The 24,581-nt window shown below is 31.6% G+C and overlaps 1 protein-coding gene across 6 annotated transcripts; it reads right to left on the minus strand.

Moving 5' to 3' along the window:
* Positions 1-242: 242 nt before the first annotated feature.
* On the minus strand, positions 243-24,544 carry LOC143079847 (uncharacterized). 6 transcript variants are annotated; one of them, XM_076255483.1, is made up of 11 exons: positions 24,235-24,544; positions 23,024-23,148; positions 19,887-20,052; positions 12,932-13,030; positions 12,317-12,694; positions 11,525-11,576; positions 10,595-10,621; positions 7,074-7,187; positions 3,240-3,260; positions 2,480-2,491; positions 243-637 (listed from the first exon to the last, which is right to left on the minus strand). In XM_076255483.1, the coding sequence occupies exons 1-11, from the start codon at positions 24,455-24,457 to the stop codon at positions 382-384; spliced, it is 1,473 nt and encodes a 490-aa protein (XP_076111598.1). In that variant the 5' UTR covers positions 24,458-24,544; the 3' UTR covers positions 243-381. The 6 variants fall into 6 exon arrangements, with proteins under 6 accessions (XP_076111598.1, XP_076111600.1, XP_076111599.1 ...); XM_076255485.1 differs by lacking the exon at positions 10,595-10,621; XM_076255484.1 differs by lacking the exon at positions 3,240-3,260.
* Between the last annotated feature and the right edge of the window lie 37 nt (positions 24,545-24,581).

Consider the following 24,581-nt stretch of genomic DNA (forward strand, 5'->3'; position numbering starts at 1 on the left):
AATAAATTTATAGCATATAATGAACTTTGCATTCTATACCAAGGTGGAATCAATTAGTTTTATTTCTTCAAAAAACTAAATTTAATTTTCATTTAATAGAATTGAAACACACTATCAAGAGTATGAAAGTCTCAGACTCTTAAAAGGACATGTAGAATGAACAAGTAGAAATATAGAAAAAACAATGGTAAATGACGTCTCTTTTTCATGCTGTGACATATTTCTCATATTATTCTTTATTGTTTATGCATATTCCAACTTCCGCTTCATTTCAACCTCAATCAACAGATTGAATTTCGAGTGAATGAAAATGACTGGATTACATATCCGTTTATTTGAAACTTGATACTTGACTGGGACCCTAAAGCTAGCTAGTTCCCATCAATGTCCAACAAGTGCTTTTCTATTTGATCTGTCCATTCCCACTTCTTCCTCTTTTTGGTCTAACCAGTCTTCATACGTCTCACCATCCCTTGTTCTTCCGAGAGAACGCAAATATAGTCTAAAAGCACTAGGTCCTCTTTCAATTCTTCTTACTTCCTCTTGGGGTCTATGGATGTCTGTTTTCTTCTTTTCGAATTCTCGGTTCTCTAGCCATGTTTCGTATGACTGGCTTTTTTCTATCTCCGCACGTTTTCTGAAAAAAGGAAGTATACAATGCAACAGTACCAGAACAATTCCATACGACAACTAGTCATTTAAAATATTCTAAATGTATTTTGAATTAAAAATATACATAAATAAAAAAAAAAACAAAAAACCTGCATTTATCATCACCTAAATTTAAGAAAATACGTGTAATGTAGACAATTAAATGACAAACAAATATCAGAAAATATTAAAATTGGTTATCTTCATATGTCTATTCACTACATGGAGATACATCATTTCATAAAAGATGCCATGAGACTTTTCACTCGATAATAAAAAAGATCTCCAAAAAGAAAACAAAAAAACAATTTCGTTATTGAAAGCAGATTTGAAATCCATCTTAAACACATGATAAACACGCAATTCTATATATAAAAAAAATTCTGGTTCAACAATATAGATGTTTGGGTTAACAGAAATGATATAAGTTTTATAACATGTTTTCGAGTTGATTTGAAGATAGCAAACTCACAGACTAATTTTTATCTAGCTAACAAGATCGTTTGCATGAATATATGTGATAAAAGCTATTCTAAGATATCAGGCGTACTTTCGTGTACGCCATACGTATGTTTTGTCTACAAAAGACGTCATAAGTGATGCTCAAATAAAACAATGTTAAAATGAAAAATCAAGACATGGTTTCTGGTTATAACCCTAATCTATATCCGACAGTGACGTCATAGACTTTAAAATTGACGTTTGAGCATGGCGTGAGAAAACAAGCGTAGCGTTACTTTGTATGTCCGATAAAATAGACATGGACGTTTTAAAGTGACTGATACACTCTGGGATTTTTTTTTCGAATTAAAAGAATGTTAGTTGCAAATTATAAATAAAGGCAACAGTAGTATGCCGCTGTTCAAAAGTCATCAATCGATTTAAAAAAAAAAAACAAATCCGGGTTACAAACCATAACCGAGGGAAACACATCAACCATAAGAAGACAACATCGAAACAATAGAAACACTGAATTGTAACAAAAACAAACTACAACATACACAGAAACGAACTATAAAATACAAATCATCTTTAAGAAGGAAAAATACCTAGTTATGCATGTAAAAATATAATTTCCTTAGAGTACGTTATCCTTTAACTATCAGTATCAACTAAGATATTCAACCCATCTTTTTTTCTTATTATCATTAACACAAATTTAAAAAAAAAAAATTATATCAGTGAAATTTGAATTATAAATTTGCAGATGCTATATTTCATGAGTTCTTAGCTATGTAAGTTTAATTTCAATAAACTCATTTATCAAATAAGTATTTCAAAGAAAAATCATTTTCATCTTAATTACACAACGGCGACAATAACATAAATGAGGATTATGTTATATATTTTCTAATATCCTTGTTAATAATTTTGTAAAATTACATGGTTCTTCCTTTCTTTAAAATTACAATAAAATTAAGCAAGTAAATTTTCAGGGTCCATTAAAGATGATTATACGGTATGAAGGTTACTTATTATTGAAGACCGTATAGTGACCGGTAGTTGTAAATGTTTGTGTCATTTTGGTATCTTGTTGCGAGATTTCTAATTAGCAATCATACCACCACTTCTTATTCCTATATTAAACTTGTCCTTTGCACACCATTCGGTTTGAATTAATTTTATTACATATTGTGTAAACTGTGGTGGTTGGGGTGGAAAGGGGGGGGGGGGGGGGGGGGGTGAATATCAGGATTAAGTGTTATATACACAAAATGAAATAAAAATTGAACCTGTTAGACAAACAAGAAATCAAGTATTTAAATAAGCTTAAAAAAAGAAAACTATGGTTAATAAAAGATGAAGGTGTGAATCTGAATTTACTTACTCATCCAATTTTCTGTGAAGGCATGAAATATAGAAACAAAACATTTAGCATATAAAGTTTTTAAAGCTAACATTTCTTAACGGAGAACTATTGCATCTTTTGATTCTTTTCTTAATTACATATTTTTTCATGTTGCTTTTAAAAAAACTTCACAAATTTAATATTTAGCAGATAACAGTGTTGTTTTTGAAGACTTCTAGACATCAAGGGGCTCATCATTTGCTCATTGAAGATCAAAAATAAAGTTAAGTGGCGATACATTATTTTTATGACCCAACAATCAGAATAGAATCCCTTCAAATCTACAAATTATGTTTGTTTTCGTAAACATTCTGACAGTTCAGATGTAAAAAAGTACAAACAGTAAAATATAAAGGATATAATTTGTTTCAAGCTTTTCAAACGAAAATTTGTGGTTATTAAAGTCATAAATAGAGTTTACTAATCTCTAGATTAAAGACTATTTGTGACAGTTCAATAAAGATTAACGTTCCTGTTTGCAAAGCTGAAAATGCAATATAAATTCTAAGTCTACTTAATATTGAGCAAGGTTATTTTTGATTTAGTTTTATTCTAAAATGACAAATAAACATCACAAAAACTACAGGAATTTATATTAAAACTTCTGCTATAAAATGTTATTCAAGAAGTATGTATAATTTCTTTTGTTTTGATCTATGATAAAACATTTGTATACTTTAAATAATCAAACAATAACATATAATGTAATACAACAGCAAAAATATGAGGCACGACTTACCCGAGACCTTTTATTTTCTCTCTGAAGAAATAGTAAGCTTATCAATTTCAAAGAGGTAACAACTTGAATTGTGATTTAATGCCCACTTATTATAACCAGATGCTCCGCAGGGCGTAGCTTTATACGACCGCAGAGGTTGAACCCTGAACGGTTGGGGCAAGTATGGACACAACATTCAAGCTGGATTCAGCTCTAAATTTGGATTGTGATTAAATAGTTGACACAGCATAGGTTTCTGACACAGAATGAATGTGTTCTAATGAACTTAAATTTTTTGTTTTCTCTTAGAGCAATTCACTATGCTGTTGAATATTAATACTCTCAAAAAAATGTTTGAAGAAATTTTCTTTTTTATTTATGAAATTTCAAATGAGAAAAATTGAACCCAATTTTTTTAATCACATCCCCCTTTCCCTTATTCCAAAACTAATCTCAATTAAAATTTCTAATGGAGTTTGCAACAATAACTACTCATTTAAATACATCATAAAATATTAAGATGTAAAAAAACTGCTTGTTATCACTGAATGGTAAAGATTATTTTAATTTATCAGTTGGTAGTAAAAAGTGAATATACATTGTATATTGTATATAACAAAGATTTAAGTTGATTCTGGACAAAGAAAGATAACTCAAATTAAAAAAAAATCTTGCTATTGCACAATATTTCGCAATTAGATATTTCTTGCTTACTATTCTGGACAAAGAAAGATAACTCTAATTAAAAAAAAAATTTGCTATTTCACAATATTGTGCAATTAGATATTTCTTGCCATTGCGCAATACTGTGCAATTGAAAAGACTTGCTATTGCACAATACTTAATATAATAATTTTAGATCCTGATTTGGACCAACTTGAAAACTGGGCCCATAATAAAAAATCTAAGTACATTTTTGGATTCAGCATATCAAAGAACCCCAAGATTTCAATTTTTGTTAAAATCAGACTAAGTTTAATTTTGGACCCTTTGGACTTTAGTGTAGACCAATTTGAAAACAGGACCAAAAATGAAGAATCAACATACACAGTTAGATTTGGTATATCAAAGAACCCCATTTATTCAATTTTTGATGAAATCAAACAAAGTTTAATTTTGGACCCCGATTTGGACCAACTTGAAAACTGGGCCAATAATCAAGAATCTAAGTACATTTTTAGATTCAGCATATCAAAGAACCTAACTGATTCATTTTTTGTCAAAATCAAACTAAGTTTAATTTTGGACCCTTTGGACCTTAATGTAGACCAATTTGAAAACGGGACCAAAAGTTAAGAATCTACATACACAGTTAGATTCGGCATATCAAAGAACCCCAATTATTCAATTTTGATGAAATCAAACAAAGTTTAATTTTGGACCCTTTGGGCCCCTTATTCTGTTGGGACCAAAACTCCCAAAATCAATACCAACCTTCCTTTTATGGTCATAAACCTTGTGTTTAAATATCAGATTTTTATTTACTTATACTAACGTTATGGTGCGAAAACCAAGAAAAATGCTTATTTGGGTCCCTTTTTGGCCCCTAATTCCTAAACTGTTGGGACGTAACTCCCAAAATCAATACCAACCTTCCTTTTGTAGTCATTAACATTGTGCTTAAATTTCATTGATTTCTATTTACTTAAACTAAAGTTATTGTGCGAAAACCAAGAATAATGCTTATTTGGGCCCTTTTTTGGCCCCTAATTCCTAAACTGTTGAAACCAAAACTCCCAAAATCAATCCCAACCGTTCTTTTGTGGTCATAAACCTTGTGTCAAAATTTCATAGATTTCTATTAACTTAAACTAAAGTTATAGTGCGAAAACCAAGAAAATGCTTATTTGGGTCCTTTTTGGCCCCTAATTCCTAAAATGTTGGGACCAAAACTCCCAAAATCAATACCAACCTTCCTTTTGTGGTCATAAACCTTGTGTTAAAATTTCATAGATTTCCATTCACTTTTACTAAAGTTAGAGTGCGAAAACTAAAAGTATTCGGACGACGACGACGACGACGACGACGCAGACGACGACGCCAACGTGATAGCAATATACGACGAAAAATTTTTCAAATTTTGCGGTCGTATAAAAATGAAGAATCTACATACACAGTTAGATTTGATATATCAAAGAACCCCATTTATTCAATTTTTGATGAAATCAAACAAAGTTTAATTTTGGACCCCGATTTGGACCAACTTGAAAACTGGGCCAATAATCAAGAATCTAAGTACATTTTTAGATTCAGCATATCAAAGAACCTAACTGATTCATTTTTTGTCAAAATCAAACTAAGTTTAATTTTGGACCCTTTGGACCTTAATGTAGACCAATTTGAAAACGGGACCAAAAGTTAAGAATCTACATACAGTCATGACAGTTAGATTCGGCATATTAAAGAACCCCAATTATTCAACTTTGATGAAATCAAACAAAGTTTAATTTTGGACCCTTTGGGCCCCTTATTCTGTTGGGACCAAAACTCCCAAAATCAATACCAACCTTCCTTTTATGGTCATAAACCTTGTGTTTAAATTTTATAGATTTCTATTTACTTATACTAACGTTATGGTGCGAAAACCAAGAAAAATGCTTATTTGGGTCCCTTTTTGGCCCCTAATTCCTAAACTGTTGGGACCTAAACTCCCAAAATCAATACCAACCTTCCTTTTGTAGTCATTAACATTGTGTTTAAATTTCATTGATTTCTATTTACTTAAACTAAAGTTATTGTGCGAAAACCAAGAATAATGCTTATTTGGGCCCTTTTTTGGCCCCTAATTCCTAAACTGTTGAAACCAAAACTCCCAAAATCAATCCCAACCGTTCTTTTGTGGTCATAAACCTTGTGTCAAAATTTCATAGATTTCTATTAACTTAAACTAAAGTTATAGTGCGAAAACCAAGAAAATGCTTATTTGGGTCCTTTTTGGCCCCTAATTCCTAAAATGTTGGGACCAAAACTCCCAAAATCAATACCAACCTTCCTTTTGTGGTCATAAACCTTGTGTTAAAATTTCATAGATTTCCATTCACTTTTACTAAAGTTAGAGTGCGAAAACTAAAAGTATTCGGACGACGACGACGACGACGCAGACGACGACGCCAACGTGATAGCAATATACGACGAAAAATTTTTCAAATTTTGCGGTCGTATAAAAACTCTATTAGTGTTCGTTTAACAAGGACTTGATGAGCAATAAACTTGAAAACGTATCACATGGTAAAGTATGGTCAAAATTATGGAAATAAAAATTAGGGTGATCGGTTCGTTATTCCTGTAATTTCATAAATGACCTTTTTGTATAATAGGATTAAAGAAAAAGGAAACGAGGAAGTTGATGAGAGAGGACCATGAAAACATAACAAGATATCGAATAGCTTGATAACACATTTCCGAACATTTCATACATTATGTGTTAGATGTATATTAAAAATTCAACAAAAAGAGTTAACTTTGTAGTTCCTGTGAAAAACCTAAATTTCATAAGACATGCGGAAATGAATGGACATAAGGGGGTTAAGTAGTTTATACAGGGCATATGCATATCTCGACACGGGAATATGAAATAACATTGTAATAGCAAAATGGTTAAGGAAAAATAGAGAGAAAGAACTGCATGGGCATTCATTTTAACTGAAGTTCTTTATAATATCCCAAACAACCAATTTCGTTTGTCAACTAAACATAACCATGATAACAGTTCACGAATAAGAACATGCAATATTTGTTTTGAACTATACATTTATTTAAAATCTTGTAGTTTATTTCTTTTTTATTATATTTGCTGACTAAAATAAATTCCAACTCCGAAAAAAAAAAAAGATTTTAGAAACTTAAATACATTACCTTTCATTTTCCTCAGACTTTTCTTTTTCTTTCTTTGCCTTTATTACATCTAGTGATTTTTGTTCCCGTGCTTTCTTTTTTCCAATCCATTCATCATAAGAGAAAGGTTGTTTACTACAATTGATGAGAAAATGATAGTGCACCCTTGGAATTTAAAGAACAATTTTAACATTGCGAATACTCAAGATAGCAATATAAACGTAATAGTTAAAACAGTACATTGTATTTAACAAATCGTACACATCTGACGCTATGATTTGTTTGAAATACGTAATTTTATTTTATCAGTTCACTAAATCATACCGTGTTTTCATATTTTAATTTCCAAACAACAGTATGTCTTGGGTATTTAACAAACTGCTTCCTAAAAATGCGTTAAAAAGTTACGTCATGTACGTAGGTGAGATCTAATGTCATTTAAGACGTACACTTGAGCTGTAAAGCTGAGCATTACAAATTAATATTTATTTACGTTTAAACGTCCTCATTGTATTTTACCACAACACGCAATGGGACGTTGTCTCTACTCCACTGTCGCATATTAACAAAATCTTTTTAAGACTGACTGCAAGTTGTGATGCATCATTAGCCTCTAATGCGTGTTTTCTATTCCCTATTCCCTTATGAAGGTTTAACACAATACGATATCAAAAAGTTCTGAAGATGGAAACCCAAGATCTTGACAGCACGATTTACTTTGTCAGTGTGAAATATCTTGCATCTAGTTCTTTATATGTCGGGCGCCCAACTTTTCGAGGGAACAATGTGATGTGCTGAAAGCATGCGTTACTTAAAATCTTAACGTCTGTAAAATGTTATTATCTAAACATAATGATGTAAGATCTAGAGTCTTTGAGATGAAACATCGAGCAAACTTCTTTAAGTACAGAGTGCTAAACTTAATCTCAACTACAAACCCAACGTCTCGAGCGTGTGCACTTTAATATAAAATCATTTACGCATATTTCTCCTGTGACAACGATTTTGGAGATATTATATTACTGAAGGGTCCCAGGTTTTTATCATTCATCAAAGATACCAGTCTTAAAATTGTGTACACCAGACGCGCGGTTCGTTTGCAAAAGGCTTATAATTGCACGACACACAAAAGTTAAATAGCCAAAATGAAGAACGAAGATGAACAGCACTGGGGATCTCAAATTCCGGAAGTTTTCGACAAATACAACTAAAGTAAATATATGTATAAATATTAACCCACATTTTTATATGGACAAATATTTTGGAAATATTATAATACCAAAGCGTTGTTCGTTCATTTCTGAAATGACTTCATTCTGGATCCTTAAGGCAAAATTAAACATATTAACTCGCAATTTACATAACAAGTGTACTATTTTTCAATTCAAAAGGTGAGATTATAATAACAATTCGGTTGTTATAGATATAAAAAGCATAAACTATTTTATATCTTCATATCATAAAAAAAGTCAGAAAAAACATATTCTTTACACAGGTTTTTTAAAAACAGCAATTCAAAATCTAAGCTTATTTAATTGGTTTATTTATTTTTATATCAAACCATTTTTGCAATGATATATAGTTTAAAATATATTAAATGAAATCATAAACGGAAACGTGATGTTAATTAACAAAATGTCTTTTGCTATTAAGACCTAAAAAGTAGAGCTTTTTTTATCAATGAACACAGGACAACAAATCGACAAGCGTACTTGTACATACCTAAACTATCATTTTCTATGTTTAGTGGACCATGAAATTGGGGTCAAAACTATAATTTGGCATTAAAATTAGAAAGATCATATCATGGGGAACATGTGTATTAAGTTTCAAGTTGATTGGACTTCAGCTTCATCAAAAACTACCTCGACCAAAAACTTTAACCGGACGGACGAACGGAGGCACAGACGGACGGACGGACAGACGGACCAACGGAGGCACAGACCAGAAAACATAATGCCCCTCTACTATCGTAGGTGGGTCATAAAAAGAAAGCATTCTACCATGTTCGGATTTTTCCAATGAACAAAAAATTATTGTACTTGTAGTAAAATCAAATCATTCATTTGTGGTTATTGTTCAATGAGAAAAGAATTTAATCAATCAAAATAACATTAAATTACATTCACATGATAAATTTTCTGAAAAGCGATTGCCAGCGTATGAACTATCAAACAAGTGATGCATCTAAGCCGTATGTGTATCTAAATTCAGTAGATACATTTGATCTCACAACATCATTCCTCATTGTTACACATGCCATATTCTGTCAGATTAAAATCACCATTGGAAACATCAACTGATTTTTTCATATATATATTTGTTAGATATGATATACATTGTAGTGACATTTACGCTAGTTATCTCTCTGTGCACCCCTGTCAAGATAAACAAAAACCATGAAAGGGTTTATTCTCTTTAATAATGACATTTGCTATCGCCTCTTAAGAGTTAGATACGGGAGAACTCAATTGAGAGTATGCTTTATAATAAGCTTAAGGTATCACAGTGTATTCACTAAACCCAATAAGGAATTGATAGTATCCTGATCTAAGTTGACAAATCTAAGTACAACAATAATGACACCATGATCTTCTGTATTTCAAAATTGCCATTTTTAAACTTTCAATATTTAAAAAAAATCAACTAATGTATCTAGTTTTTAGATACATGTCCGCATTTATACTTACAGTGTGAGAAACTCTTTTGAAATTGCTAATTAGGGCTACTTTTATGCATTTATACTTTGAAGACATGTTAAGAAATATGGTATAATATTGTAACAAAAGTATTTGACACACATGAGGTTGTAGTATTTTGAAAACGTTAAAATACTATTGAAAGTAGTCATAAAGTGAATCAATTTTGAGAAAGTTTGATAAAGCTCTTTTGAAGTATCATAAAATACGATTCATTCTTTTAATAATCTTAATCCAAATATATAGAATACCATGGAATTTACTAAAAAGACAATCTGGCATACTGAAGTTATGTCAGGAGTAAATAGCTGCAACACATTTGATTGAGGGGAGAATTATGAAAAGGAAATGACAAATTTGTGAAACAAGTTCAGACAATAGAAAGTAGTAACATGTTGTACTAATAGATCTATACGTTTAGGTGTCATTGCAACAGGTAATGGAATGTTCTTCAGTTGGTTACAAAAAAGTTTTCTTCTCATTCTCATCTAAACGATACAATATTGACTACCAGTATCTCATAGATTGACTATGGAAGAAAACATTTTAATTTCAAATTCAATTCAAACAAACGTGCAATAAAAAATTATGTATCCATGTGCATGCTATCATTCATGGTGCTACCATGTGAAATTGCACAATTAAATTACTATGGTGAGCTCCATCTTTCTGGATGATAAGATGTGAAATGGGAAAAGTTTGGTGTTTTGGGAGATTAATATTGCTGTAGAGATCATTAGATTCTGGATTGCAACATGTTAAAAGTATAAACCTAAATTGAAATAATGTGTCATGCAATATTTATAAAACTTCAGAACCAAATTTCCTTTGCATGCTACTTACTTTCTACTGGGTCTAGAATGTCTATGACTGAAATATATCATTCGAAAAAAAAATTACCTTTAAAAAAATGTCAAATTTATTCCATGCAAAATAATACTGGTTTAGTATATACTTCGATTTGTATTTAACTGACGCCAAGGTCAAAGTCCCTTTGTAAACGAACTCATAAAAACTGAAGGCATGAACTTAGTTCATCTTTCATTTTCTATTCTATTCAACACATTTTTTTTAATTGTTTTAAAATTTACTTATCAACTTAATTTGATTCCGCAATGAAAGTATTTCATACCTTTGGAATAGTATATTTGTTAATGACAATAACACTTTTTAAATGTCATTGTCATCAAGAGCGTTTCTGGGTTAATTTTTTTCATGAATGCTAACACTAAAACATTTGATAGCAAGGTGTACATGTACAATGCTAGAAGCTATATATTAACAAAATAGACGTCATTCAATGCCAAATTTCCTAAAGAGAGCTGTAACCTTAGTTCTAAATCATTGCTAAGGTTATCATCGTGGATTTTAAGAAAAGTGAGTTACAAATCATGACAGTATTTAAGTATTCATGAGCTGATGATATCCTTGTGATTGACAACCAACACGCTGTAAATGTGTCTGTTCGTCTATTAAGGTGGTACCCAACACGTTCACTAAAATTGATTTGGCTCGTTTAATTTTCATAAAATTTTGTCAAAGTATTTACTTTAACACTTTAACAAAAATTTAAAATTTTTTAAAAATTTGAACCAACCGTTTTGTCAGAAAAATTACACTGGTTATATAACACATTGACAAACACCAATTTTGATCATTGAGAAGCTTAATATTCCCTTTACAACACATTGTAATTAAAACGTTTAGCTGACTTTACAGATTTATCTCCCTGTAGTGTTAGGTACCACCTTAATACAAACATAAAATACATACCCAGATCTAGGTTTAGTTCTTTCTTCTTTAATAACAGGCAGTCTCAATGAACCTGAAAACGATTTAAAACATAAGATTAAAATTTGAAGATGATAAAGAACTTCCTTAATTTAGATTGATAAATACTGATATACTATGTATAAAATTAGAAACACAACTTTGTTTTAACATATCAGAAGCGAGATGTCAGCTGTTAATATCAGCATACTGAACAGCTGTTTGTGCTTATTTTCATAAAAATTTTCAACTGCGTTTTTTGTTTTGTTTATTATTTATTTTTTGTACATGTAATTGATTCGAAAGTGTTGGTTACTTGATTTTGGCAATAACATTTTACTACCCCTAGAAAAATTATTCAGGTATTGGCTTTCGTTTTCTATTGTGGTTGCTTAATTTTGGCATTTTTTTTTATAATTACCAAGTTGAACATAATTTGTCATTAAATAAGCAAAAAAGGATGATTTTCAACCATGGACAGCTAGCAAAGGTTTCTTGACAATGAATTGAAAATTGTGTTTTTTAAGGTGAATGATCTCCTGAATAAGAACAGGCATTCCCTTATGTAGACAATGATGAATTAAACCTGGTTCTATACTATAAACCTAGCTTAACCTCTCACTTGTATGACAGTGGTATAAATTCTCATTATATTGACAATTATATAAGATATAGTAAATGACTTCATTTTGACACTTACTGCAAAGTTACATGCATTGGATAATTTTAGATATATTTCAGAAACATTTAAAAAGATATCATTGTTAGTTGTATCTATGCTTTAGTTATAGTTACCTTCTTCGCCGTCTTCATCTTCTACAATTTCGTACTCTTCTTCTTGTGGTTCTCCGCTACCATATAATCTTTCCCTGGTTAATTCACGAGGATGTGCTTTGCGTCTAGGGGAATTCATTCTAGTCCCTTCATACTCAGATGGAGGTAGAATGTTTGAAAAATAAAGCTGGCATTGATTTCCCTTTAACCAAACTGGGAAAGCTGAATCGTTAAATTGATGAGCCATTCTTTCAGGTTCTGCACTCTTTTTTGTTTGTTTTGCTCTCTGTTGCCATCGAAACAAAAATAAATGACGTTCACATGTTTTATCTTGGTTGTATTTTGCAGCAATTCCTAAAGCGTCGTTACCATCAACATCTCTTGCTCCGATGTCTGACCCTGTTTGCAAAAGAAATTACAAGCAATGGCTTATGAATGTTAATACAACAACGATCTACACATTTTCAAAGAAAAATATGAAACTTGGGGTTATAATCCTTTAATTCCCTAATCTACAATCAATTTTAAACACATCAATAATCATGACATTAACTTATTAATTGTCAATTGAATTTTATATATGTGAACATTGTACGTCTTTTAGCGCTACTAGTGGCTTTCTTTAAGAACACATACCACTTTCTAAAAGGACGTCGACGATTTTCGATTGACCTTGAGCTGACGCAACATGGAGAGCCGTTCGACCAGCAGGTGTTGTAGCACTCAAACTTGCACCTGTAAGGAAAATGAAAAAATATCATTAGCATTCCAGTTAAAAATATTCATCAATGCAGCTAAAAAGTGAAATGCAAATAAAAAAGTTCTAGTGTATTCTTCTTTTGTGGCCGTTTTAAACTCGTGCAGATTGGTTGCTTCCTAACGTCCGACCGAAAAAGTAAAAAATGACTGTGTTATCGGAAACAGCGTGTGTTCTCACATATAATACTGTAGATTTAGCTACTAGTATTATATTTTGTGATTATGCACACAAATATCTGATTTTAAGGTTGATCAATTGACTAATTTGTGACAAGATAAATTACATTGAGCAAAAGCTGTCCCATCATTACCAGTAAACAAGGGATGAAACAATATTTACAATCAAGAAATACTAGTCCAAGATTCCTTTCAATTCAGCAATTCTATATCAAGACAACCAAGACTGAGTATGGCAACTATAGTTTCAAATTGCAGAATTACATACATGCCTGTCCAATATGAAGGTGATTAAAAGTTATAAAGAAATGGAAAGTTCACACATTGAAAATATGTTATTTTATGTATTTTCAATGGCGTACAAATGTCATGAAATAGCTCAATATTGTGCTGAACGTGGTATTAAACACAAATCAATTAATAAATCAATCAATTTTTTCGTAAAAGTTTAGTGTGAATTCACATTACTATAAGACGTGTCACGGTACTTTTCTATCCCAGATTCATGTATTTGGTTTTGATGTTATATTGGTTATTCGTATCGGATTTTGTCTAATGCTTAGTCCATTGCTGTGTGTGTTACATTTTAATGTTGTGTCGTTGTTCTCCTCTTATATTTAATGCGTTTCCCTCAGTTTTAGTTTTTTACCCCGATTTTGTTTTTTGTCCATATATTTACGATTTTTGAACAGCGGTATACTACTGTTGCCTTTATTTAGTCCTCAACCGAACCCCTTTCAAGTCATTGTAAATAACTCGATGTAAGTCAAAGAGTAAAACTTCTTTGACCATGTCAGATTTCTATTTGTTTGCTGTGTTTGTGTATGAGTTTTGGTTTTGTCTTTTGATGAAGTACTTTCATTTTTGAATTTTCCTCACAGTTCTGTATTTTTGTTATTTTAATTTTTGTTTCAAATACGATGAGATAAATATTCATGTATGGGATATGTGAACAACAAAATCGGCAGACTTTGGATAATATACTGGTAGTGATGAGAAATTGTCTACTAGTAAATAGAGTTCATGTCACAACCCTTTCCTAAATAATCTGTTTAAATGTTTCGACTGATGATTATTTTTGTAAATTGTAATGTATTCAAATGTTTATACACTATTGCATAGGTGGTGGGAGTTGGATTAGACCATTTTCTCTAACATATGTTAAAATTATACCATAGCTTTTGTTGAAAGCCCCGGCATTAACCTCAAGAGACCGAAGGTCGAGTGAGGTTGCCGAGGGTTTCAACAAAAGCTATCATGGTATAATTTACAAACATCGAAAAACTATCCAAAAAATATAAAATATCTGTTTTAACCTATTGCAACTTTCAGTAAAAATATTCCCTTGATAGGGCCATTAAAACCCCGCCCACTTTCTAAAAATCACGGCTTAAAAAGCTGCAAATATCAGTAAGACAAGATTAATCGACAGTAATGGAGCATCAAATATTGTTTCCAACGAAATATGTTTACAGAAAGAATAATATGATCGCTATTACATGTATATATGTATGGGATGAAGAATTACCCTGACAGAAATATGTGAAGATTTGAATATATGAGAAAAGATCCAATTCTTGACAGTGATGATTACAGACCTTAACAGATTGCAGCAAACAGGAAAATAATTTTACAAGGACAGTTTTATGAATGACTGTTTAAAGAATGTTATTTTTCGGACTATAATTATGCTGCATTGGTGATTTTTAGGCATAAACTGCGTAGACGATTCCTAGTTGAAAATGAAAATGTTTTGCTGTTAATAAAAGTGAGTTATTGTTTATCAATCAACATAACATTACGTTGAAAATGTTTATACTTATCTTGTAAGATTGTCAATAAATCCCCCATTTAATTAATATCAAAAGCCAATACCATAATTGATATTTTATTTCTTAGTAGATTAAGAAAATGCTACGTAAATTGGCCTAAAATTTAGGGAGCGCCCGGGTGAAGAAAAGCGCCTGGGGCAGAAAAAACAGCGCCCAGGGAAAAGAACAGGTGCCCGGGGAGATTTTAAAGATATTGTATTGGCATGAGATAACTTTGTGTCGATAAATTAAGTTTAATGTACATTATTTTTTTTCTGATTTCAGACATTCAAGTATTTTGCAAATTCAGATAATAGACATTTGTAATAAAGCACAGAAACAAGTTTGAATGTTTCAATTTTAACAATAATATATGAATACTATTTCAACACAGATAGCACATGGATCGATCACAGTTTATGCTAAAAATTTATAAAATGTAAGACATCAAAAGACATGTTTTTCAAAAACGATTTTAAAAATGAAAAATGCAAAATCAACAGTGGGTACAGTTAAACGATTGTTAAAAATGAAAACGGATGTAGAATAAAGAAATATTAAAATTCCAAAAGCGTACCTTTTGCATTGTCTGAACGAAAAGTTTAATTATTTTCTCTCTATTATTTATATAATTATATTACAAATCTCATCTATGTCAATCGTAATAAAGCTGATGTGTATGTGTTTTCATCTGACTGGTCATGGAAAAAAAACCTTTGCATGAATAATTCACATTTTTGTCTGCGAGGAACATCTCAAAGTCTGCCAATTCACGATCGTAGCATCGTATATACCCCCATTTATATTAAAAGGACAAAACAAGCAAATTGAATGATTATTTTTTTTTTTATTCAGGAAAACATTTATTGTTATAACATTTTGTTATGCTATTCTCCCGGGCGCATTTTCTTTTCTCCGGGCGCTGTTATTTTCTTCCCCGGACGCTTTTTCTTTACCCAGGCGCTCTCGGGCGCTTTCAGTTGGACCGACATTTTAAGCTACGTTTTGGGTAACTCGACGCTACCGAATTATAACGGTCTTCCGTGACATTTTTTTTTAAGTAAAAAAAGTTATATCGAGTCATCAGCTGCAGTCTAATCTTATTTATTTTCATTTTTAACAGGTCGCCTTAAACATTTATTTTCTATTCGGCCTAATAATAAGTTACATTAATTCAACCTTTCCAGGCTTGAACTCTCGTTAATAGAGGGATAGAAAGACACAAAAGATGTCAAAAGTTGACAATTGACAAGAATCTTGTAGAGCTGCAAGGACGCATGTCGGGAGAAGAAATTGAATCTTGCCAACACAGAATTAGAAGATGAATGCCGATAAGTTACAAAACAGCTTTTGCTGGAAAGGCACGAAAGATGCCAGACGGAAAGTCAAACTCATAAATCGAAAATAAACTGACAAAGCCATGGCTAAAAATGAAAAAGACAAACAGACAAAAAATAGTACACATAACACAACATAGAAAACTTAAGAATAAGCAACACGAACCCCATCAAATACTATAGTGGTGATCTCAGGTGCTCTGGAAGAGTAAGCAGATCCTGGCATCCGCCGTGTTGCTCATGTTATAACAAATCTGGTAAATAATCTAATTCGGTAGGTCACATTCATGAAAGGGAAAGGGACTGTACAGGGTTCTCACTAGAAAGTTTTCATGGTGAGTACTGGGACTCATCACTTTTCGAAATGGTGAGTCCCAATAGATTTTGATGAGTCCAGGATGCATGTATTTTTTTTATGTCGTAATATATTGAAATATGACGAAATACAACTTAAATGATGCATGTTGGATTTGTAGTTTTGATTATATCGTTATAAATTATGATCTCTTAATAATTATTGTTCAAAATATATCATTATGTAATTCGTAGTCTTAGCTGTTACGACCTAAGGAACATATCTGATAGCATTTGTGAAACGGTTATTCCATAAATGTCAACCAACTTGTGATGGCGTACGTCAAATTTACAAAGGGATGAATTCAACTTCACCATTTGGAACTCTCGGTTTAATATATCTTCCTTGTGAGCAGCATTTACCCTCTTTCAAGAAAATCATAATAGGAAATGCGTGCACGGGAATATCCTAGTATAAGAAAAATATACCAAAAAAACATAAACTTCACATTGAGCAATATAACATTGCATAAGTGTGTCAAGGTCAGTCATTTGCATTACAGTCTTTCCGTTATATTGTTCAGTTGTGTGATTATCGATAGTGTATGTTCCTATCTATAACATTGCATCAGTGTTTCAAGGTCAGTCATTTGCATCCCAGTCTTTCCGTTAGATTGTTGTGTGACTATCGATATATAGTGTATGTTCCTATCTATAACATTGTATAAGTTTTTCAAGATCAGTCATTTGCATCCCAGTCTTTCCGTTAGATTGTTGTGTGATTATCGATATATAGTGTATGTTCCTATCTATAACATTGTATAAGTGTTTCAAGGTCAGTCATTTGCATCCCAGTCTTTCCGTTAGGTTGTTGTGTGATTATCGATAGTGTATGTTCCTATCTATAACATTGCATAAGTTTTTCAACATCAGTCATTTGCATCCCAGTCTTTCCGTTAGATTGTTGTGTGATTATCGATATATAGTGTATGTTCCTATCTATAACATTGTATAAGTGTTTCAAGGTCAGTCATTTGCATCACAGTCTTTCCGTTAGGTTGTTGTGTGATTATCGATAGTGTATGTTCCTATCTATAACATTGAATAAGTGTTTCAAGGTCAGTCATTTGCATCGCAGTCTTTCCGTTAGGTTGTTGTGTGACTATCGGTAGTGTATGTTCCTATCTATAACATTGCATATAAAGTGTTTCAAGGTCAGTCATTTGCATCACAGTCTTTCCGTTAGGTTGTTGTGTGACTATCGATAGTGTATGTTCCTATCTATAACATTGCATATAAAGTGTTTCAATGTCAGTCATTTGCATCACAGTTTTTCTGTTAGATTGTTGTGTGATTATTGATAGTTTGTGTTCTTATCTATAACATTGCATAAGTGTTTCAAGGTCAGTCATTTTGTAATTAACAGCCTGAGAGCTTGTATAGACAAGAGTGCACACGTTGAAATGTCTAACCTTCTTTACTTACCATTGATATTATATTGGAAGTTCTTAATACAAATCTGTACTACGAGTATAACATAAACTTAAAATAATCCAAGAATTAAAATGAGGTCAAAGGTTGGATGAACCAACTGGAAATTTTATGCATGTACACCTTACAATCATTTTCATACACCAATTATGCTTTAAATACATGTGTATACATGTAGTTGACCTATTGTATATCTAAGAAACAACTTTAATCAGGAAAAGTAAACATTGATAAATGAACCATGAAAATGAGGTCCAGGTCCAATTTGCCCTGCCAGACAGACATGTCAGTGGCGGATCCAATGGGGGGGGGGGGGGGGGGTTCCAGGGGTTGGAACCCCCCCTTTTTTTTGGCCGATCAATGCATTTGAATGGGAGCATATAGTTGGAACCCCCCCTTTACTCTGGGTTGGGAACCCCCTTTTTTAAAATGGCTGGATCCGCGCCTGCATGTATACCTTGCAATCATTACATGTTTTAAAATAATAGCTGACCTTTTGCATATTGTGTTTAAGAAACAAACTTAACCAGGAAAACATAAGATTGACAAATGAACCATGAAAATGTGGTCATGGTCAGATGATAATTACAAGACAGACATATCCACCTTACAATAATTCCATACACCTAATATAGTTGACATATTGCTAATATAAAAGTATTAGAAAAATATACCAAAAAACATAAACTTAACATTGAGCAATGAACCATAAAAATGGGGTCAAGGTCAAATAAAATATATATGCTAGACATTTATACCGTAAAATATTTTCATACACCAAATATTAAGTTGATCGAATTTTAAATTATCATATAGTATTTATAAGGAAAACAGACCAAAACACAAAAAACTTAACTTTAACCACAGAACTTGAAAACGAGGTCAAGGTCAGATCACACCTACCAGTTGGACATGAACACCTTACAATCATTCCATACACCAAATATAGTAGACATATTGCTTATAGTATCTGAGATATGGACTTGACCACAAAAACTTAATCTTGTTCACATAAATGAGGTCAAGGTCAAGTGAAAACTGTCTGACAGGTATGTTGGAGGACCTTGTAATGTACTCACAAAACACATATAGTTTTATTCCTATTACTCATAATAAGAGAGAAATAAAGAATACTAAAAATACTAACTTTTTTTAAGAATTCATGTGCACTGAATCATGAAAATGTGGTCAAAGAAAAGGACATATCACAGACGGAATCAGTTTTTCAAATCTCTCACTTGTATACAGCACTTATCAGTTAAATGCTCTCGAATTTGAAAATCCTATATCAGACCTGGGCTCTCGGTCATAAAACTTTACTCAGTACTCTGAGTACAAAATTGTGCTCGAAACACAAAATCCATTATTTTGATTGGTTGATTCTTGAGTCTGAGTACAAAAATCGTGCTCGAAACTTTTATGACCACAAGGCATGTGTATTTATATATTTTTAATGTTGCCTGAAGTTGGCGGCAGTCTCATCAAAGCTCTTTAAATTTGCATATATTGGAACAATCTTACTTAATTACTGTCACAACTCCATTTTGTTTTACATCCTTTTTATCATGTATAAACTTAATATTTCATTATTTTAGGACAAGAATATTCTAAAACTGTATCATGTAATATTATATAATTACAGATTTGGAGAATTTTACATATGATGCATGTCTTATATGAAATGTATTGCACCAATACAAGAATAAATAAAACTATGCATACCAGCATCTATTAATCTTTTAACCAATTTGTCATGGCCTCTGTGACTAGCTATAAATAAAGCAATGAATGCTCGTTCTTCAATCCATGGACGTCTCTGTTTCTTAGTCATATAATCAGACTGGGGCGTATGGTAGGTAGTGTTTGCTGTTACACCTAAACTGAATACCTACAGAAAGATTTTTAAAGTCTATGTAATTAAAATTACAAAAAAAAAATCACATTGTTAGCTGGCTTAGTGCGCAACAATAGTTTGGTCAACTTTATTGTTCATAATTATAACACATTTTGAACAAATGTAAGTTATAATTTTAATTGTTCTCTACTTTTCAAAGAACAAATTTCAAGCACTAGTTTTATCCATCCCACCCCAGTTTGGCTGTTACTAAAAGAAATTAGCCATTGCTGCCAAACTGATCAGATAAAATGTCCCATTTGCTAAGTTTACAATAGTTTAATAAATAATTTCTTTTCTTCAGATTATATAATTAAATCAGAGCTAAGGAAATAAATGAATAGCATGTATTTTTGGCTGTATTTCAAGATCATTATTGAGAAAAAAATGACTGTAAATCAGCCTTAATCAGGTACCTGAAAAGCATGAAATCGAATAAAAACTAACCAAACAATATAAAATAATATAAAAACAAAATAAGAAACGCATGATTAAACAAAAGAAATTGAACATAAAAAAACATATATTAAACAAGAGACTTACTTGTTTGATCTAAAGGGAGATAAATGAGAAATATCTTTCTGTAAATCAGAGTTAAATGCAATATGGTCAAGACCAGATTTTGACTTTGACTTATCTCAATGTACTACTATGCAGAAATTACTTATCTACTTAGTCACAGTTTGTTAGGAGCTCTTACGATTTGTATGAATAGTATATATAAATGTAGTATGATGTTTGACTCATAGATCTATACCCCTAAGAAGCAAAGGATAACAGTCAAGGGGCTAACTTAAATAAGTTATTAGAGAAAAATAACATACATGTTGTTATTGTGGGCTAAAATATCAAAAAACTGTGATAACATATGTACATTTTATGTTACATTGTTTCCAAGGGACAATTATACAATCTTTATTTTGTTAAATTTTTCTCAAGCTCTATTGATATTATCATTTTCTTTAATATATATATATGTAACACTCTCAAACGTGTCCTTCCCCCCCAAACGTGTCCGATTCCCCCAAACGTGTCTATTCTCCCCAAACGTGTCCATAATATTCAATATTCCCCAAACGTATCCGATTTCATAACCCTCAAACGTGTCTGATAATTGTTATTCGCCAAAACGTGTCCATTATTACACGCCAGAACGTGTCACGTCTTTTAGCGCTAACATAATACATGCATGTCCCGAATCAATAACGTTAACGGCAGTTCTGTGATCGGGAACACAGTTGATGAAGTGGTAATTTATTAGCTAAGTTTGTTCAATGGCATTGATTTGTTCAATGGCATGTGTTAAATGATTAGCATAAACAATATTGCAAATTTATTCTGTGACATATGAATTGACTTTTGACTGAAATTAATTATTGTCCAGTTGAAAGTAATTCATGTTCATTTAGAGAGAACATACATATAATTAGTGTACTGTTGAATTAATCGTTTAATATGTAAATTATTTTGTACTGATAAACTCCGTTGATGCCTTTTATATTATTCCAAATATTGCACTCTTTTTTTTCAGCAGAACTGACTTCCTTTCAGGCTTTCAACAGTTCTGATATTTTAAAAGCTCTTAAAATCATAAACTGGTAATAAGTTTTTTATTATATAAATCATCAGGTTTCGATCACCACTAAATTCGGCCCTTTTATAGCTTACTATGCAGTAAGGGCTTTGCTCATTGTTGAATGTCGTAAGGTGACTTATACTAGTAGCTGTTAATTTCTGTGTCATTTGCAATCATACCACATCTTCTTATTTATACTGTAGATAGGTTCTTTTATCATACCGGGAATTTAAGATTGGACCTAATTTCTAACGGTTATTCGGGATTAACACGTTGGGATTTTAATCTAAAAATAATTGAGAGTTAGTAAAAACCTAGTTTTTATGAATTCAGTAAGAAACGCGAAGAGAATAGCACATTCTCCCTACACGAGGTGTCTGATTTAATATCTTCACGTATTTATGTTATTGACACGAATGATAATTCCAGTAAAAATAATGGACACATTTTGGGGATTTGACACGTTTGAGTGTTTTTTTTTTAATGGACACGTTTCTAAAGGCGTTTATACAAATGACACGCTTTGGCGCTGTTACAACTAGACATGTTTTGCAGTTCAGTGACGTCGATGTGGACACGTTTTGGGGAATGGGACACGTTTGGGAGGAAGGACATGTTTCTGAGTTTTACATTTTTATAAAAAAGAAGATGTGGTATGATATTGCCAATGAGACAACTATCCACAAAAGACCAAAATGACACAGACATTAACAACTATAGGTTACTGTATGGCCTTCAACAATGAGCAAAGCCCATACCGCATAGTGAGCTATAAATATGTATACTAATCTTTGCAAAGATATAACAGCTCATAGTTTACCAATCATGCATTATATATACACCTATGTTATTATGGAAAATATATTCCTGCAATAACCAAAGGGTGTTATTACAGCTTCTCTATATTTCTTTAAAGGCTTTGTTCTGACATGCATATCAATGTATTGCAATTTACAAATAAGTCAACATTATAGATCTACACTGTATGAAAATCATAAGTCGACTTATTATTTATAAAGTTATTGCTCTTTAATGATGATTTTTCACAATTTTTGGAAATTTTGTTTAATATGTTGAAAACTATTATAAAACAGAGTGATAGAAATTGTTAATAACAAAAAATGATCAGTACCACAATTTTTAGACCATGATAAATAAGCTTCATGACCAAAATCAAATCTTCAATTGATTCGAAATTGTACAAATGTATTTTTTGCCCTTTGATGATAATATTTAGAAAACTAAGCAATATTTTTTTAATTATTTTGACTTAAATTGGTCTGTCCCTTGATGATGTAATACTTTGAATTGTCAATCAAATTTTATATGATCAGATGCATAGATAGTCTTGATAAATCAATAACAATGAATTATATGTCTTTTGCTTACCCAGTCTATATCATTGGCAGTAACTGCTTCAATCAGCTCTTTCCATGTTGGCCAAACTCGAAGATGAAGAGTAGCCCCTGGTACAATATCACAACTTCTTATGTCAACACTGTCTTGTAGTTCACCTTATCAACAATAAATGTTCATATAGATATATGATTTATTCCTACATCAGACAATTTTGAAAATTTAATGTAACATTTGTAAATTTGGTTTGATATACATGTATAACTGCTAAATTATTGAACCAATCATAGGTCTTGAAAAATTACTACTACTAGAAGATATGTTATAATATTATTTAAAAAAAAAATTAACTTGATTAAATCTAATAATTACAAAATTAACTTGTTTGTTAAAAAAAAAAAAGAAAATCGGGAAGATTTTGTGAAATATCATTAATTGTACTAATTATAATGAACTCAAAATCTATAACTTTTTTTTTGTCACTTTTTATAATTCTCGCATTTATGAAGAACGCAGAAATCTACTGCCTTCTTTTAGTATCATTGTCATATGAGACTTTGAGTAGTCTAGAAATATATAGGAACTACAATACCAATTTCATTTTTAATAATTCTTTGTCTTTGAATAAATGTTACCTGATGATCGTGTTTCTTTGTTTATATTGAACATGACGTCAAAACTTAAATAACGTCACAAGTACATTGTAAAATCCCTAACATTACAGAACCAAAAGCGGAAATGTTACGGTCATGACGGTATTTCCGTTTTAAAATCAAAATATGTTTGAATTTTAAAAAAAAAATCATACAGACTTGACATGTCCCCTTTCACAGGTAATGCCTGCCTCATATATATTATCATGATTATTAGTCCTCTGATTATAATTTTTTTTTTTATATCAGAATATAAATTATATCAGGACGATTAAATATTTTGAGTAGGCAGGTTTTTTCTAGGTAGGAATGGTTATGGCAAAAAAATTAAAAAATAAAACAAATAGGGTGAACAATACACCTTATTGCTATTTGTCCGCCATTACTGAATATCACACAGGTTCCCGTAAAAATTTTGATGTCATAAAACAAAATATCTGACGCCACAATGGAAAAGTGATTGTTGTATGCGTCAAAAGTTAAAGCGGCCAGGTCAGCCGGGAATAGCGATAAGGTGTATAGTCAATATTTATTGTGAACGTGGAGCATGAAGGTTCTGCTATATAATTTTTGAAAATTTATCAGTATTACCTTCATCCAAATAACTTATTCGTTGCAAATGAACCGGTATGCCAGTGGCAAACTCAACATATTTCTTTAAATCTGCAACTTTCATGTCTGCAGTGATGTTGTACAAAGGAAACACTTCATCCGTAAACAATTTTATTCGCATATTGAACGAAGGATTAGATTTATCTTTATCCCGTCCACCCATTTTATCTCCTGCATCCCGGCGTGTGGCCTTAGGACGCATTGTTGCTTTAAAGAGGCTTTATTTTGGGGAAATTTGTAGACAACAACACAAAGAGCTGGAGGCCGCCATGTTGTTTACTAGTGACCATGGAATTTTATGACCCGCAGAAAGTAATAAAAATAGA

The sequence above is a fragment of the Mytilus galloprovincialis genome, chromosome 6 (genome assembly GCF_965363235.1).
Source record: "Mytilus galloprovincialis chromosome 6, xbMytGall1.hap1.1, whole genome shotgun sequence".
Classification (NCBI taxonomy): Eukaryota; Metazoa; Mollusca; class Bivalvia; order Mytilida; family Mytilidae; genus Mytilus; species Mytilus galloprovincialis.